This window comes from Polistes canadensis, unplaced genomic scaffold, assembly GCF_001313835.1.
Source record: "Polistes canadensis isolate GaletaPanama2010 unplaced genomic scaffold, ASM131383v1 scaffold_120, whole genome shotgun sequence".
Classification (NCBI taxonomy): domain Eukaryota; kingdom Metazoa; phylum Arthropoda; class Insecta; order Hymenoptera; family Vespidae; genus Polistes; species Polistes canadensis.
Genome location: NW_014569667.1, coordinates 178,287 through 195,123, shown reverse-complemented (window position 1 = coordinate 195,123; position 16,837 = coordinate 178,287). Strand labels below are relative to the sequence as shown.

At 28.1% G+C, this 16,837-nt stretch overlaps 5 protein-coding genes across 15 annotated transcripts in view; 2 read left to right on the top strand and 3 right to left on the bottom strand.

Moving 5' to 3' along the window:
• Positions 1-4,759, bottom strand: part of LOC106787937 (histone demethylase UTY) — a 41,527-nt gene extending 36,768 nt beyond the window's left edge. For all 4 annotated transcript variants that reach the window (XM_014750720.1, XM_014750723.1, XM_014750724.1 and 1 more), the window contains exons 1-3: positions 4,381-4,759; positions 3,129-3,382; positions 2,935-3,043 (exon numbers count right to left, since the gene is read on the bottom strand). In XM_014750720.1, the coding sequence (XP_014606206.1) occupies positions 2,935-3,043; positions 3,129-3,382; positions 4,381-4,448 (431 nt within the window). In that variant the 5' untranslated portion in view covers positions 4,449-4,759. The remainder of the gene's footprint in view (positions 1-2,934; positions 3,044-3,128; positions 3,383-4,380) is intronic.
• Positions 4,760-5,059: 300 nt separating this feature from the next.
• LOC106787916 (FUN14 domain-containing protein 1) lies at positions 5,060-8,275 on the top strand. Of its 3 annotated transcripts, none has more exons than XM_014750688.1 (4): positions 5,060-5,203; positions 5,777-5,944; positions 6,013-6,208; positions 6,903-8,275. In XM_014750688.1, exons 2-4 carry the CDS (start codon positions 5,784-5,786, stop codon positions 7,086-7,088), a joined length of 543 nt encoding a protein of 180 aa, XP_014606174.1. In that variant the 5' UTR covers positions 5,060-5,203; positions 5,777-5,783; the 3' UTR covers positions 7,089-8,275. The 3 variants fall into 3 exon arrangements, with proteins under 3 accessions (XP_014606174.1, XP_014606173.1, XP_014606175.1); XM_014750687.1 differs by having other exon boundaries at positions 5,190-5,371; XM_014750689.1 differs by lacking the exon at positions 6,903-8,275 and adding an exon at positions 6,323-6,617 and having other exon boundaries at positions 5,190-5,371.
• Positions 8,276-8,497: 222 nt separating this feature from the next.
• LOC106787914 (integrator complex subunit 9) lies at positions 8,498-11,524 on the bottom strand. The gene is made up of 10 exons (XM_014750683.1): positions 11,434-11,524; positions 10,965-11,159; positions 10,472-10,876; positions 10,148-10,394; positions 9,905-10,085; positions 9,592-9,827; positions 9,297-9,508; positions 9,025-9,210; positions 8,737-8,922; positions 8,498-8,657 (listed from the first exon to the last, which is right to left on the bottom strand). The coding sequence occupies exons 1-10, from the start codon at positions 11,440-11,442 to the stop codon at positions 8,538-8,540; spliced, it is 1,977 nt and encodes a 658-aa protein (XP_014606169.1). The 5' UTR covers positions 11,443-11,524; the 3' UTR covers positions 8,498-8,537.
• LOC106787915 (metallo-beta-lactamase domain-containing protein 1) lies at positions 11,364-12,704 on the top strand. Of its 2 annotated transcripts, none has more exons than XM_014750685.1 (4): positions 11,364-11,848; positions 11,963-12,127; positions 12,199-12,318; positions 12,392-12,704. In XM_014750685.1, exons 1-4 carry the CDS (start codon positions 11,698-11,700, stop codon positions 12,589-12,591), a joined length of 636 nt encoding a protein of 211 aa, XP_014606171.1. In that variant the 5' UTR covers positions 11,364-11,697; the 3' UTR covers positions 12,592-12,704. The 2 variants fall into 2 exon arrangements, with proteins under 2 accessions (XP_014606171.1, XP_014606172.1); XM_014750686.1 differs by having other exon boundaries at positions 11,687-11,848; positions 12,077-12,127.
• Positions 12,705-13,797: 1,093 nt separating this feature from the next.
• The window catches only part of LOC106787912 (sodium/hydrogen exchanger 7), a 10,556-nt gene continuing 7,516 nt past the window's right edge, over positions 13,798-16,837 (bottom strand). For all 5 annotated transcript variants that reach the window (XM_014750677.1, XM_014750681.1, XM_014750682.1 and 2 more), the window contains one exon: positions 13,798-14,171. In XM_014750677.1, the coding sequence (XP_014606163.1) occupies positions 14,082-14,171 (90 nt within the window). In that variant the 3' untranslated portion in view covers positions 13,798-14,081. The remainder of the gene's footprint in view (positions 14,172-16,837) is intronic.

The following is a 16,837-nucleotide window of genomic DNA, read 5'->3' as shown; positions in this document are numbered from 1 at the left end:
GACATTCGCGTATCATCTACATATGTACATACGTCGTATGCATATGGCGAATAATTTTATACAACTCAATAATAACGTATATACATAAAATAACAATAATAATAACAATATAATAATAATAATAATAATAATAATAAGAGAACTAATGAGATAACAAAATGGCGAATAAATTAATCGAAAAAACAACAACGTTAGCCAAATTGTTAAATTTATGGATAAGGTTGGATAAAAAGAAAACGAATTAATAAATAAAAAAATATGTTTGCCAAATTATGCATGCGTATATATATATATATATATATGTAAATTACAATACATAAATTATACGTAGAAAGACATCTGTGTTTTTATAAAATTATTTCTCGTTATTTTGAAAACAATTAGAAGTAAAAAGAATGTGATTGCGAGTAAAAGCAAGGATGGCAGAAGCAAGCTATAGAAATATCGAGCGACCCGTTTCAGTTTCCCTTATTCTCGGTAACGATTTCGTGCAGTCCTATTTACGGCTTGCTACGCTTTTTCATTCCGAACGAAAGCGAGAATGGGAAAAGGGAAGAAATGAGAAGGGAAAAGAAGGAAAGAAAATATATAAAAGAAAAAAAAAAAAGTTAGCAGCAAAGTCTAAATATTTCTATACGGAATCTATAGGGAATGTGTATAGGATTAAAATGATTCCATTCTTACGATTGATATCTTTGACAACCAGAAATCAAAAGATAAATCTAATTGTAAGAAATTATGAAAAAAAAAAAAAAAAAAAAAAACGACTTTTAACTAAAGAATCGTAATTGAAAACAATCCGTTCTAAATGAATTGAAATTCGCACACATGATATAATACAAAATATATATACGCAAACGCACATGAACCTTGTTTTAAATATAAAATACAAATACATATTGACTAAGTGATACAACTTTGACGCGGGAAAACATTAATGATAATATATGAAATAATGATGTGTCTCTCTTCAACGATAACAACAAAGAGAACAAAAAATGGCGTTAATAAAGACTAATGTAATAATTTTCCATTCGTCTCATATTGTATGCATTAAATAATTATTTGAACTTTTTGCACGACAATTGAAATGACAATTAAATTTGCATAAACTATATTATTATTACAGGATAAAATTGATGAGTAATTTCCATACATACGTAAAGACGACCCACATTGCAAATTTGGAAATGACGTGCAGCAAGTTATTTAAGTACGTATCGTAGTTCCCGTACGAGCAAGTATATAACGTTAATAATATACATTAAGGAGATTAATTGACATGAATTGCAATTTACAATAGAGATTGGTAAACATTAACCGTATTTAAATGGGATTTAAATGCGATTTAAAGGCAATAAGCGAGTGTTTCCTTCGTATCGATCTTTCATTTTATTTTGTAAATTTTCTATTTTCTTTTTTGTTCGTATTTAAAAACTAATAACTGTATATCTCGAATGGAAGAAATATTTGCGTTTAAAATATCTCCACCAATCAATATATCATCCTTTTGTGAATGAAATATTAATCTCTATCCAGGGATATATAAAATTTAAATACCCGTGCGAAATGAAAGGAAAGAAATTCAAAAAAAAAAAAAAAAAAAGCGTGAAATGCAAATAAATATAGCATTAATTGTTTAATACATGTAAATAAATATCTTCAAAGGTAAATAATGAAAAAAGAATAGAAATATTCGGAATAATAAAGAGAAATAATCGTGAAAGACATTGCCCCCATAACGCAATATCGACTTTGCGTATGAGATTGCACGCGAGGTGCGAGGAGATATGTTTTTTTCAGTGTTCATTAGAGTCGTGGAGAAGGTATCCATATAAATATACATATATACATATATGTATGGACGTCCTGTTCCTATTATTCGTCACCCCGCGCCACTAGCTGGGCGCCATACATCCGACATCGTTTGGCACGTAAGCCACCGTTAGTTTAGAATTTTCTGACAAAATCGCGGTACCGACATCTGTCGAAATATTATTTTATACTGTTGATAAGTTAGAATTCCTACAAGTTTATACTATCGATATGACTTACGGCAAAAAAGTTGGCATAAAACCTGAACAGCAGAAAAAAAAATGAATAAAATAAAATGAATAATACTCTTATTAATTGCTCACTTTTTGTTTGTCCGTATTTCTCCGATCTTTCTAGCTCCAATATGATATCGGTTTTTTTTTTTTTCATCTAGTAAGTCTTTTTCCCTGTACCTGTTCCAAGACAATCGTTCTTAACGAGTAAACACCTTTAATTAATAATTAAAACAAAATATCTATATTAGATTTCTAATTGTTGTTTGTTATTAAATGTATATAGAATTTAATTACACATTCACTTTGTGTACACTACTTGTTATTAAAAGTTACTAGGAAATAAGAAAGTTTAAAATATTTTGAAATTCTAGTAACATTGCTAAGCCGATATCGGTAATAGTAGTGCTCTACCATTATCTTACCGACCGAGATTTTAAATAATTAATTAATAAAGTGTGCAATTATAGATTTTAAATATGCAATTAATGTACAATTAAGAGTACTTATTTATTTTTTTCTGCATGACTTTGTCAAATGATCACGGTCGGTAAAGAAGAAAACTATTAATTACCAACGCGATTATTGGATAAATAAATTTGTCGGTAAAATATACATGTATATTTTTGTTATCGACCGTTAGAAATAAAAAAAATAGTAAATAGGGTGCAAGGAACGATGACCTTTGCGTATACATCATCGAAGGGCCGATGCCCCCTGCTTTTCAAGGTAAGCAACTTTAGCAAGAGACTACATTTTTCGACAGTGCTATTTCCATCTATACAAATGCCTACCCCTTATCCACTCAAAGATGAAAATTTCAATGTTAAAGAGACATGCATAAGATTCGTATTAATCATATACAGGAAAAAGACCAAAGACTTACCCCTGAAAGGTATTAAAATGAAAATAAACGAGTCCTAGTCCATAAAGAAACGAAGCATCTTTCCAGTAGTCGCCTTTTAACGAATAAAATTTCTGATATGCTGACATGGCTGTAAAAATATATAAAATTTGACTATAAAATATCTCTCATGTAACGTTTATAATTATAAATTAATAAGAAAAAAATAGACAAACCTTTAGAATAATCTTCCAATAGCAAATGAAAATGACCTAATTTACAATAAGTCTTTGGATCAATACTAATTCCATTGTCTTCTTCATCGTCCTTTGTCTCCTCCGAATTTAATTTAATACTATCCGCTTTCCTACGTTGCTTTTCAGATTGCGCTTGGACCAACATTCTTTCTAGGTACTTAATTGCACGCACTACCAAAGCTTTTCTCTTTGTCTGCTCTGGTGCATTCAGTTTAAGAAATCCAAATTGTCGACTGTGCATATAAAGAAAGAAAAAAGATTTTGTTATAGTTAATAGAAGAAATAATGAAGTATAATAAAGAAAAGAAGAAAAGGAAAAAGGTAGAAAAAAAAAAACTAAAACCAACAAATCCGCAAAGTAGCAGTAAAATCAAGAATAGTTTCATGAAAACTGGTAGAAAATATAGATGATTAAAAAACATGTATAATTTGTATGCATTTGTTACAAATATGTCATTGTAATTTTGAATTTATTTAAACAATATCTATATAAAAATATTACAAAAAGCTCATTAAGAGTATTTACCACAAATCCAAAGTTAACTTTTTTCCATTTTTTCTCTTTTAATATAAATGCACTTGGATGAACTTATTTAAATATAGAATTATGTATTTATTGTTTGCCGGATAAAACGTGTTGAACAACAATAATTCATTCGAAAACTAAACTTTTACGCGCGAATTCAATAGATCCAATGATAAACGATCGAAAAGGAATGCCACAATAAATAAAACAAATAATGTTACTTCTCGCTTAGATCGTATCCACTGTAAGATAAACGAAGAAGCGCGCGAACTTGGCATTTAATGTTTCTTTTTTCAGATACCAACGTTAGATGCATAGATTTTCTTCGAATCGAACCAAACGAAATGTGAGCTTTTTAATTCTAAATTAATTATGTACTTTAAGATTACTTCAGGATTAACAAGTTGTAATGTAATGTATTTTAGTAGAAATGAGAGAGAAAGAAAGAGCGCATAGTAAGGTAAAAAGGATGTTAGTAGGTTGCTTGGTAAATAGGGAAACCCGAATTGAAAAGAGAAAGAGGGACAGGGGAGGAATCACCCGCTTGTTTTCTGTCAGATAGCCAAACTTTAAGGTTAGATTATGATTTTGTTAAAGAGATCTAATCCAAGTATATATATATATATAGAGAGAGAAAGTACAACTAAATATTGACGTATAAGATTAATCACTTTTCTTGATTATGAACATTAATTGTCGAATCACCTGTCTAATTCAGATAATATCTGTAATTCTTGAGGAGTCAAGTTGATATCGTCCGTTTCCTGGGCCATTTTTGTGCACACTTGTTAGATCAACGAAAACACCGCACACACGTTAAAGAAGATCGTTCGAAGACATTTTTTCATGAAAATCCAAGCTGAACGATCAACGTCCAACGTTGATAAGATCGTTTAACCAATTTGTATCAAAAGGAATGTTATTTTGTCTTTCTTCTCTCGGAGCGAATGTATTTCTATTTTTCTTCCTTTTCTCCTCTTGTTTCCATTTATTTATTTATTTAATCTCTTTTTGTGTGTTTCTTTTTCGACGCACCAAAGAGGTTACAAAAGAACGACAAATCTCGCGACGTAAGACTGTCTTAAACACGGGATCGTTTTTAATCTAGTGAATCTCTCCGTTGCGCCAGATATGTAGCTACTTCCACGGCGTTCATTGGCTCCTACTCAAATAGATATGATACTTAATGTTTCTATTCTATCATTTTTCTTTACCAGAAATATCTTTGTTTATTATTTTATCCTATCTTCTATTTCTACTTTATTCTCTTGTAATATATTTCTTATAAATTAAAGATAAGATATAATAACATTATTAAAGATCAAGTTATACATCGTTTAAATTTCCCGCGCTTTTAACCGGACGGTATTATAGTTAATACATTATCGCAACGTATCAACTAAATATGTTCTTTCGCGTTTAAAACCCTCCTCGATATTCGGTTAAAGTCTCATTCTAACGCTGTCAGTTCGCGCATCTGATATCAATCGATCGATTATTATATTATTATCTTTTATTCGACGATTAGGTGAGCTAAACGTGTAATTAAACTAAATGAAAAATATTATTAAAAATAATCGATTGTTGTCATTATTACACATTACATAACAATTTGAAAATCTACTCTAAATATTTGTGTTATGCCCAAATTGTCGAAAAATTCAATTACGTCGGGAGCAAGAAAATTATACAAACGGTATAAATAATATTTGCTCTGCTTTGTTCTCACTCTTACAACGTATTTAATTAGAATGAAATATAATATTTGGAACATAGTTTGTCATTTCTTTGTTTCATCTTAAGAGGTGTAACATCGAAGCTTTATTCTATTACTATATATGTCTATAACTCCGTCATTGATATATATTTCTTTATTCTGTCATTGTTTTTCATCTAATCGAGTTAAAAATAGTATAAACAAAAGCTATATAAATAATGCATGAGAGAAATTCAAATTGTTTTATTCAAAATCGATTTTCATACATACATATGTATGAAAGATGATTTCACGATTTATTTCCGCATTATTGCGTTTGTTTATTTGAAATTTTTATTTATCGTAAGCCAAGCATTGTTCTAATAATCTATACGATATTTATAGTGCTAAAATGAATCTTCCTGGGGATAAAAGTAGTAAGGAAGGCACCAGTAAAGAAATATGTACGTTAGATGTTTCAAAGGAAGCCAAAAGCTTTTTAGACAAAGTCTTAGGAGACGTAGGTAAAACTTCAGCTACCAAACAGATTATAATTGGTACGACGTCTGGATGGTAAGGAAATATATACCGCATGTAATTATTCTTATTTAAATAGTAAATTCCGTTTTTCTCGCATTTAGGATGACTGGTTTCCTTACTATGAAAGTCGGAAAAGTTGCAGCTTTTGCTGTCGGCGGCGGTATCATTATTTTACAAATAGCTGCACATCAAGGATATATCAAAGTTAATTGGGACAAAATTCAAAAGAAAGCTGAGAAACTTACGGACAAAGTAGAAGAGAAAATGACTGGGGAGGGTCCTAGGTTCATAGATAAGGTAAATTAAAAAAAAAAAAATATATATATATATATATATATAAATGATCAGACTATTTAGGAATGCTTTTCTTCATTAATTTATAAATAAAATGTATATTTTGTATTCTTATAGGTAGGGGCATGGTGCAGGAAGAATTCTTATGTGACAACAAGTTTCCTTGGTGGTTTCATTATTGGCCTTGCATCGTGAATCTATAAATAATATCCAAATTTTTTATGAAGATATAAATCTTGTATATTCGAATTTCTATAAGCAATGCTGTGATTCGAGGGCATTTTTTTTCTTGTTTGTTTTTCTTCCCTTTCTATATTCTTCTTTTTCTTAAATATCATTTTTATAATACAAGTTGTAAAAATGTTTTAGCATAGTATAGTTTTGGAAAATAAAGTCGCGCTCGTTCGGTAAATGATGTGGTTTAACAACAAAATTTATATATATACATATATATAAATATATATTATATATATATGTATATAATATTATACACATAAGTATATTTCGGCATTTAAATAAAAAGTGTAATACAATAACCGTTTTATTTTACTGTCTAATTATAATTATATAAATATAATTTTTTAATTCTATAGAAAATAAAATGAAGTGTCAATGCGTTGCCAAAAAATATTGATACATCCTAAAATCATAAATTGGTAGAAACGTATAAGGGCAATAAAGATATTTCTTGTTTCAGGTCGAGAGATACGTTGATAAAAAATTAGATAAAGCAGAACAACTATTAAAAAATGGAGAATCTCGTACAAGACGCTGGTATCACTCTATAACTGGTGATTCGTCATCTTTCAAACCCACAGAATTCCATTTCTTCTTAGCTTCTTTTACAGTAGGCCTCGCAATTGGTATGGCTACAGCAAAGTAGGCAAGAACTTGCTTCACTTTGAATGTTAATTGAATATGTAATGTTTGTTTATTCCTAACAAAGAAATTTCAAACGTATAAACATTTAAATCACAGATACGAATTACTGTATTTCGGTAGTAAAATATCGTCAAAGTAATTATTAAAATATGAAACATTACATCTTAGGAAAATAACTAAGTCATTATTTAGTATTATAAGATTATAGATCTTTTTTTTCTATCTATAAAATATACATCATTTAAAAAAATCATTTCCCAACAAGAAGCCTTCAAACTACTTGTAGCAAAAGTAACGATTTTAAGATTTAAGACATTTGTATATTAACGACAAAATTTTCTTACACTTTACTTTTATAAAAATAATATTACTAATGCATATATATTGATTTTAACTGAATTCTATGTATATTTTTAAGATCATATAATTGTCTTTGATAAGTATTAGAAAGATTAATTTGTTCTACACGTAACCCTGGCGCAAACATTTATTTTCAATCTCTTAATAATATCAAATAATAAAGCGAAAGCTTTTTATTTTGATCTGTCTTCGCTTAATAATAAGTATTATGTTTGAATTGTGCATAGATTTAATAGAAAGAATATTGTTGAAAAGAAAAAATAATTTAACGGCAATTCTGCTAAAGTGTAATGAAAATATTGAAACAATTGATTTATGGGTTTATCGCGTACTCTTAAACATATTATATAATTTTTCTATACATATAAATATGTTACCAACGATATTAATTCATTGTGCATCTGTCGGATGAGAAAGTCAAGCGTTACTAGGCGACGAAACAAAACAAAAACGAAAAGAAAGGTAAAGACAAGAAAGGGATGATCGAGAACAACAGTCAATACCTTGTACGAACACGTAGACAGCTAATTGCGTTGATACTGACCTTCGTATTACCAATATTCGTAAATTAGTTTGTCTCTATATATCATTTAATTGTAGACAGTTATATTTCTGCATTATCATGTATCCATATATTAATTACCTTTAGTAATTAACTGTATTAATTTTCATGCTTTTACCAAGTGATTTTCTTTCTGTTATCATTTAGTTAATTAAATAGACTTTTTGTTCTGACAGTCTATTCAATCAGCCTGTGAAATGTAACAAATACATTAAAGATAGTACTTGTAATGTAATTTATGAAGAAAAAAATGAGATTTAAGATATCTTAAATTATCCAATCGTAATCAAAATTACCATATGATACTGCCATTTTCTAATTTACATTAGCAACAATGGTATGTACTGTCTTACATTTATAAGTGTATTTTGATAATTAACGTGAAAAAAATATCCGTTTTACTTAATATTATATCAATTTACTAATGAGCCGATGAAAATAGAAATAAATAAAACAATATATACATTGGTATATAAAATAATCAAATGTTATTATATTACTTTCATTTATTTTATTTTGTACGAATGTTCAAAATTGTTTTAAGCACTTCATTATAATGGCTCTTAATCTTCTCCTGATTTTTTGGTCACCGTTGCAAAAGATATGAGTTGAGTTATCTCCTATCTGAATTAAAGTATCCTCGTCTTGCTAAAAAAATAATTACAAAAGGACTTTAATCAAGAGGTAAATTGAATATTGATAATAAGAGACATTATGATGATCCTACCAAATGAATACTAGTAGAGGTCGGACTATGTTGTAATTTAGCACCTAAGATTCCTTCTTGATTAAGTTTTAAAATCAATTCTTGAGGATCCAATACACCATATTCGTGCTTTCTTTCCTTAAGAATTTCTTCTTTTATTGGTGCTGGTGATCCTTTACGTTTACAATTAGATCTATCTTCTATGTTCTGTGCAAATAATATATTTCTCGTTAACAGACTTTTATTTATTATTTTATATATATATATATATATATATATTAATATTTGTATGTGTTTGTTTTTCGGTACCTTTATCGTATATACATTATCTTTCACTTCTAATTCACCAGTAACCGACGCGAGACTTAATCCTGGTCTAATCTCATTTAAAACAATATTTCCAGCCAGTTCAGGTTCGATAAACACGCGCCCTTTCTTACGTTTTAAGGGTAATTTTATAACTTCACTCCGTTTGAAAGTAATTAATGGCTTTTCCTTGAATAAATCATTCATTAAAAATAATTTTTGTAATAAATAGATATAAAATGAAGAAAGCAAAAATTGATTTAAGTGTGTCTTACTCCAACAGGTTCAATAACAAGATCTGTCCTATGTATCGCAGTTATTGGCGGTTGAGTATAGCATTCAGGAATAACTAAAGTTTCTGGTTTCAAATCTCTAATTAATTTATTAGCTTGGGTAAAATTAAGAGACGTATCTATTGGACAATGAACTACTTTCATTGCCAATGGTTGAAATGGTGCAAGCGCATCTAAATAAGAGAAGTCAGGCTCTGGAATAGAAAAGACAAATATTTCCTGTTGAGATATAGTCATTTTAATTTCTATTACTATTACTTATATCATTGATATATACCTGTGAAAATAATCGTATGTTGTGGATTACTACCCCACAATTGAACAAAGTGTACAGCATCTCCAAATCTTAAACTAGGATGACCGCAAAATATAACACAAGGTTGCCTGTAATCCGAACTAAATCCTTCCGCATAGGTAGAAGTGTAATGTTTGAGTCTCGCATTTTTAACAAGAAATGCATGAGGGAAAGGTTCTTCCGGAAGGTAGACTTTATTTTGCTTATTTGTTGAAAGCCTGAAATGATAAAATTAATGAAATTAATAATAAATAATGAATATGAATGATAAATGCTATTGAATGTTAATACGTACCATTCGGCCAAAATATTTGAGTAGGCTAAGGAAGTTTCTGCTACAGGGGAGATAAAAAAAAGAGGAACTTGAGAGAATCCAGACTTATCCAAATGAGTACTGAGGCACTCAAATAAATCATATACCACACCCGAAGGATAACATGGTATCAAAACACAGCCACCTGATCTGAGTGTCATAGCTAAAAGAAGTATTACATAAATAAATGTACATAAACAAGTTATTATTATGCCTTATACTTACCAACAGTCATACACAATTCGCCGAGCATCGTGTCCGGATTAGCAGTCGGCGTTTGAGTTAAACCTGTCAATATTAACATGTTAGCATGCTTCAATGTAGCTTGTTCCATAGGTCTTGGATGAGTCGTTAATGTCGACGAACCGCTTACAAATGCAACTTTTTCGTGATCGCATGATATCAACCAATTACTACTACCTAGACAATATCCAGAACTTATTGGTGTAACTGTCAATGCGCCGTATATATTCTAGAAAAAATATTTCATTGTTGTATCATTTTATTACTATATCATGTAAGATTTCGTTTCTAAGATTCCGACATTACCAATTTCTGATCATATCCAACCAATTGAATGTTTGACAAAGCAGAATTTATAGCTGACAAACCATATATATGCCTCCAGGATTTTGGTTTAAGAGCATCGGCCAAGGGAGGTGGTAATATATGTAATAATTCTTTCCAATGCTTAGCCAAAGTTGCTCTAGGTGTCTGTTCTATAAATTCTACTAATTCTTCCATAAAAAATCTTCCAATTTGTAATGTTGGTTCAGTAGCATAAATTACCCCTTTAAAACCAGTACCTTCTGTTACAAATGGTAATGCAAGCATGCAAGTATAGTTTGATATTAGAATAGCATCGATTTCGGAAAAATCTACTATTTTTTCAAGAGGAGGAGAAAATTCTGGCGTTGAATCAACGAATACTCTTCCACAACATTCTTTTAGTTCCTGAAATCGTATATGTTTTTATTTAATTTCTTAACATATTTATATATATATTTTAACATTTATATATTTATTTAACATTTAAACCAACCCCTTCAATTTGCCAGTCTTGATGATTATCTCGTGGAAGCCAATTAGGTAAGGAATTGAATTTTGCACTTGGAACCATGGGTAATGGCATGAAATGTAAAATAGATTGCATACTTAATCCACAATCCAGCATCAAAGTGATCCCTTTGAAACTTAGAACAAGGCATGGCTTTGTTGGTTCATTTGATAAACAATACTATGCAAACATAATATAAACATAATTACAAAAAGAACAGCAATTTCAATATACGTATGGAATATATATGCATGTATATCTATATATATATATATATCTATATATTGTATATATTGTGTGTGTATATATATATATATATATATATATATATATAGATACGTAGATAGATAGATAAAAATAAATAAAAAAGTAATAAATAATTTCCTTCCGAGATAGTTATTTACATATAATCCAAGAAAATATTACATATAAAATAATAAACAACAATAATTACCAATTTCATTATTGTAATCGAATTTGGATTTATTTTCAAGTCCTATATCGTTCAAAGTGCGTCCGTGTTTATATATACAGGTCATTGAAGCATTAAGTTTGACTTAACCTCTTCATCGTGATATTTAATTCGTATACTTTGGAATTTTCTTTTAGTAATTATTTATTTCAACTGTAATGTAAAAAGAATTATTTGTAGTATCGAAAAAATTATTTTCCTTATACGCGTTTGTATTATTTCAATAATAAGAATAATTGGAAGACAATGTGCGAAGTCAAAGTTTTGTCTAATGGATACTCCGAACAAATGGATGATAGAATAATGTGCGCTAATTGTTCGTGCACTTTAATAAAAGGACCAAAATTAATTATTGTCGATACTATGACTGCTTGGGATCAGAAAAAAATTTTGGAAGGTATCTATCATGGAGAGCTAATTAATCCTAGTTATAAATATATTTGAAATAAAAAGAAAGAAAGAAAGAAAGAAAGAAAAGAAACCAAACAAATCGATCAACGCGTGATTTTAGCTCTTAGTCGTGAGAATGTAACACCAGCAGAAATTGATTATGTTGTATGTACACACAGTCACCCCGATCATATTGGAAATAATAATTTATTTACCAATGCAGAGCATATTGTAGGTCATTCTGTACAGCACGGTGATTTGTTTTACGAAGAGAATCTTAAAAATGGTACGTCTTGAATAAAGAGAAAATCTAACTTTCGTTTGTGTGATTATATATTAATACTATTTCATTTATAGAAGAATATATTCTATGCGATGGTGTTAAAGTTCTTGCAACACCAGGCCATACATCAGAAGATATTACTGTATTAGTTCAAACTAATATTAATGGTCAATCTAGTTGTGTCGCTATTACAGGTTTTTCTTTCATAATTATTATGGTTTTAATATTCATATAGGATTTCATTCTGACAATAAAGATGTTTTTCAGGTGATCTGTTTGAAAAGGAAGAGGACATTGTAAATCCATTAATTTGGAAAAGTCTCGGTCAAAAAGAGTTACAAAAAGTTCAATCTTACATGCGCTCACGTATTATTAATCTTGCTGATTTTATAATACCTGGACATGGTCCAATGTTTTCTGTTACAGATAAAATGAGGCAGATTGTTGATAGTCAAGTGATTGAATGATTCTACAATTAAAATTGAAAACATTTAATTCAACGATTAAATTTAACCACACAAATCGTTTACAATCTTATTTATTTTTACAAACATTTTATTAAACATTACATAATGAAGTACATGGTATCACAACATTATTATTTCTATATATTTTTATAATGACAATTGCATGCCAAATTATATTTATAAACAAGACAAAAAGTACAATGCGGTAAGGGCATATTGACCATTGGCTCATGTAATGTATATTAAAATAACTTTCTACATAAGAAATTGAAAATTGTTTATAAAAAAAAAAATATTAATTAAATATTATTCCAATATTCTCAAGAAATTTGCATCTAGAATTTAAACTATGTATAAATGTTCACAGCCAACATCAAAAATTAACAATTTATGTATTTCTATTTGTCATTTTAGAAGTCTTATACTTAAACTTATGTCGATAATGGATAGCCTTTTTTCTTTTTAAAAAAGAAAACAAGAAAATTCAACTATAATAAGTTCTATAATCTATATGCAAAGAACAAAGTTAATTGTTATATCTATATCGTGTGTCAGAATTTCCATTGCATTCATTTCCAGTTGAATGTACTTTCTATTTAATATATATATATATATACTTTCTATTTAATATATATATATTAAATATATTCACTCACCATAGTTGAAATATTACTAATAATATTTGCAACTGTAATGTATTAACTCACATACACAGATTAAAAATTGATACATTTTACAAATGATATACCTACACTTTGAACTAATGCTTTTCTTTTTTTAATATTATCACTTAAAATCACAGAACGAATTTATCTGTAATAATCTTATATGTATAAAATGTATCATATATAATAAAAAATTATTATATAAGAGGTATTTTTACTGTGCATCTCGTTAGATAAAGTAAGCCCTGCACTTGATATAAAATAATGATTGTTCATAACAGCAAAATCTATTGGTAATTTTGTAAAACAAAATGTTTTAATTTTATTTCACATCTAAACACATTTAAATGTTTATCCATTAGACAGATAAAAGACAATTTATGTAATTTATTGTTACATATATGGAAAAGATCTTTACATAATAATAAAAAGTTGACCACCAGGACCTCCACCGAATAATGAAAATGAATCGATATACAAATGATATATTAGGAGTTACATTCATGACACTTTCTTTCTTTCTTTCTTTCTTTCTTTCTTCTTTTTCTTTTATTTTTTACAATTATATTCTAAACGAAATTTGTTGTCTTTTCTTCTTTTCCATTTTAAAATGAAATATTGTTTTAGGAAATAGTTTTTATAGAAGCTTTTCCAATAAAAATTGGATCGGACATAAGCAGTGTTTTCGTTTTGGCAATAGAGAACTTTAAAACTTTCTTTTGTTTAAGTGTTATGAATTCATTAAAATAACATATTTTTGTCCGTTGCACATTTAATAATATACATTAGCGAGAGATTAAAGTAATTTTCAATATTAAGTAATTTTTATAAATGTCTGCCGATCAAACCTGGCAGGGCGACGCGTGTATGCAGTGGTACTGGTCCCGGACTAACTTCTCCTGTCACTGTTCCCAGCTGCCCCATAAAGTATTAAATACATCAAGAATTTACTTGAAATTCTTATTAATTATTTAACATTATACATCGGTTACATACATCAGCATAATTATATTTTCACATTCAATAAAACGAACGTGAAATATAAAAGATCGTATTTACAAAAAAAGTATAATAATTGCTATATTAACGTTTGTTGAAAGAAATTTTAATAACAAATTTTCATTGTCAGTGAAATAGGATAATGTCTAGTTATTATCGTTTAGATGATCATCGTTAATCAATATCTTTTTGTGCTATTAAATATGTAATTAAAAAGTAAGTATATTACGATATTTAAAAATTATTCTATAATATTTTATAAGAAAGAAATTAATTTATCTTTATTTTATTTCATATAGTTGTACTTACATACTTACTATAGACTTACTATAGACATATTTAATGGCACAGAATGTAAATAAATATTTTTAAGGACAGAGGATTTAAAAAACATATTCATATATGTACATTGTATGTCGTACGGAACCCGTACATCTATGAAAAAATTAAAATAAAAAGTATACAACTTAAACAAAAATATATAAAACAAAAAAAAGCCAAACAAACAAATGAAATCTCTAGTTTTCTACTATTTTTTTTTATAATCCCGATATGAATGTGTATCACAGAGGAATCAAACAAATTATTTTTATCTTTAACCGCGTTTGAATTCTACGCGTCGCTTTCGCGCTCTTCAAATTTCATGTCGAAAAAACACAGCGCATTTTGTTTTAATTCATTTCATTTTTCTTCTATATAATCTAAATAATACATGTTGTATTTCGTTGTTACCTATTATATATATAATAGTATTTTATTAAAATAATATTACAAATTAAAAATATGAAAAATATATTTGGAGAATAAACAATGTATAATTGAAAATAACATTTAGCATTTAAAACATTAGAGTTTTTCAAAATATATTAAAAAGAGAGAGAGAGAAAGATAGAGAAAGAAAGAGATGAACTCCTTTTTTATATTATACACAAATTAGATGAGATATTTTTCTTTTTAACATTGATTAAGAAAAGCGCTATTGCGCTGCTTGGCTTTTCTCGACATGAAATAAAAAGAGCGTCATAGCGTCGCTTGAATCTTTTCGCATCTCATTTAAAAAGCTTTAAACTAAAATTAAACCATTCAACTTTTGTTTAACACTTTTTTTTTCTACCATCAACAGTTTCAAAGATATTTAAGTGGATCGATTTAAATGGGATACTCTGCATATATAAACAATAATAAAATAAATAATTACCGAGTTACATTAATTATAAATTACTAATTAACATAATTTCATTACATTATTATGTTAATAATTGCATATAATGATTATTTTATATTACCAAAAATATCCTCTAAATATTATCTAAACGTTTAATACAAAATAATAGTAAAATTCTAATTGGAAATATAAATATCGTGTACAAATTGAAATTGATACCAAAAATTCTGACGTAAGCTCACGGGCAACTTTTACCGGAATTCTAGGAAAAAGCTTGTTATTAATGCAACTTAAAGAAGTTTGTTATAACAAAGAATGAAAAATGGATGGATAGATAGAGTAAGTGAGCGAGAGAGAGAAAGAGCGAGAAAGAGAGAGAAAGAAAGAGAGATAGAGAGAAAGAAAGAGAGAGAGATAGAGAGAGACACGATAATAGAAAGAAATATAGCATAAGTTTTTTCATTAAATGTAATTATTTGCATGAAAAGTATGTTATTATTCTAGTACATGTTATTACATTCAATATTTTGTTTAGATCGACACAGAATCGAGTAGCAAAAAATGCAAATGTTTATAAATTAATGGTATTTATACGAACACTCCTTGCATGATATTTAAGCCTGAGATGAAAAAGATTATTCTTGTCAGGCGGCATGCAAGAAATTAATATTAAATTAAATATTAAACTATAGATTGTTAGAATATATTAGTCGAAAAAAAATAAGAAAAATAAATAAATAAATTCAGTCAACATCTCTATATTAAATACATAATATAATAAAAAGAGTTCACGAGAATAAAATAATCTAAAGTAGAGCAGGAACTGTGTATTAGTGTTTTTTTAGAACAACTTTTTCTTCTTCTTTGTATTATTTTAAATGCCTTAAATAAAGATATTGTTAAATGCTACTTTTGTGAACAATATAAAAACGTTGATTTACTTTGTAAATTCTCGTACACGTAAGACTGACTGATTGCATATTTTAGGCAAATATTGCCTAAACAATAATATATAGAAAATTATGTTTAATGTTCAATGTAATTATATGTGACTTGTACGTAACTCAAATTACAAGAATATATATATATACATCAGAACATTTAGAAGTGTTCAGTACTATCTATTATATTAATACTTTCCCAAAAATCACAAGATATAATTATATATGCTTACTAATACAGACAAAGATCTTAATAACTAAATTATTTACTCCTATTTTTCTTTTTATATAATTTATATCAATGCTATGCTTGTACTACTATTCATTCAGGAAGCTGACAAAGACATAAGTCTAATAGTTGTATGTTAAATAACAAATAACTCGGTAATCATGTATGTTACGACGTTTACATCGCTCAACATTTTTTTCCCTATCAGAGAAAGAGAGAAAGAGAGAGAGAAAGAGAGAAAGAGAGA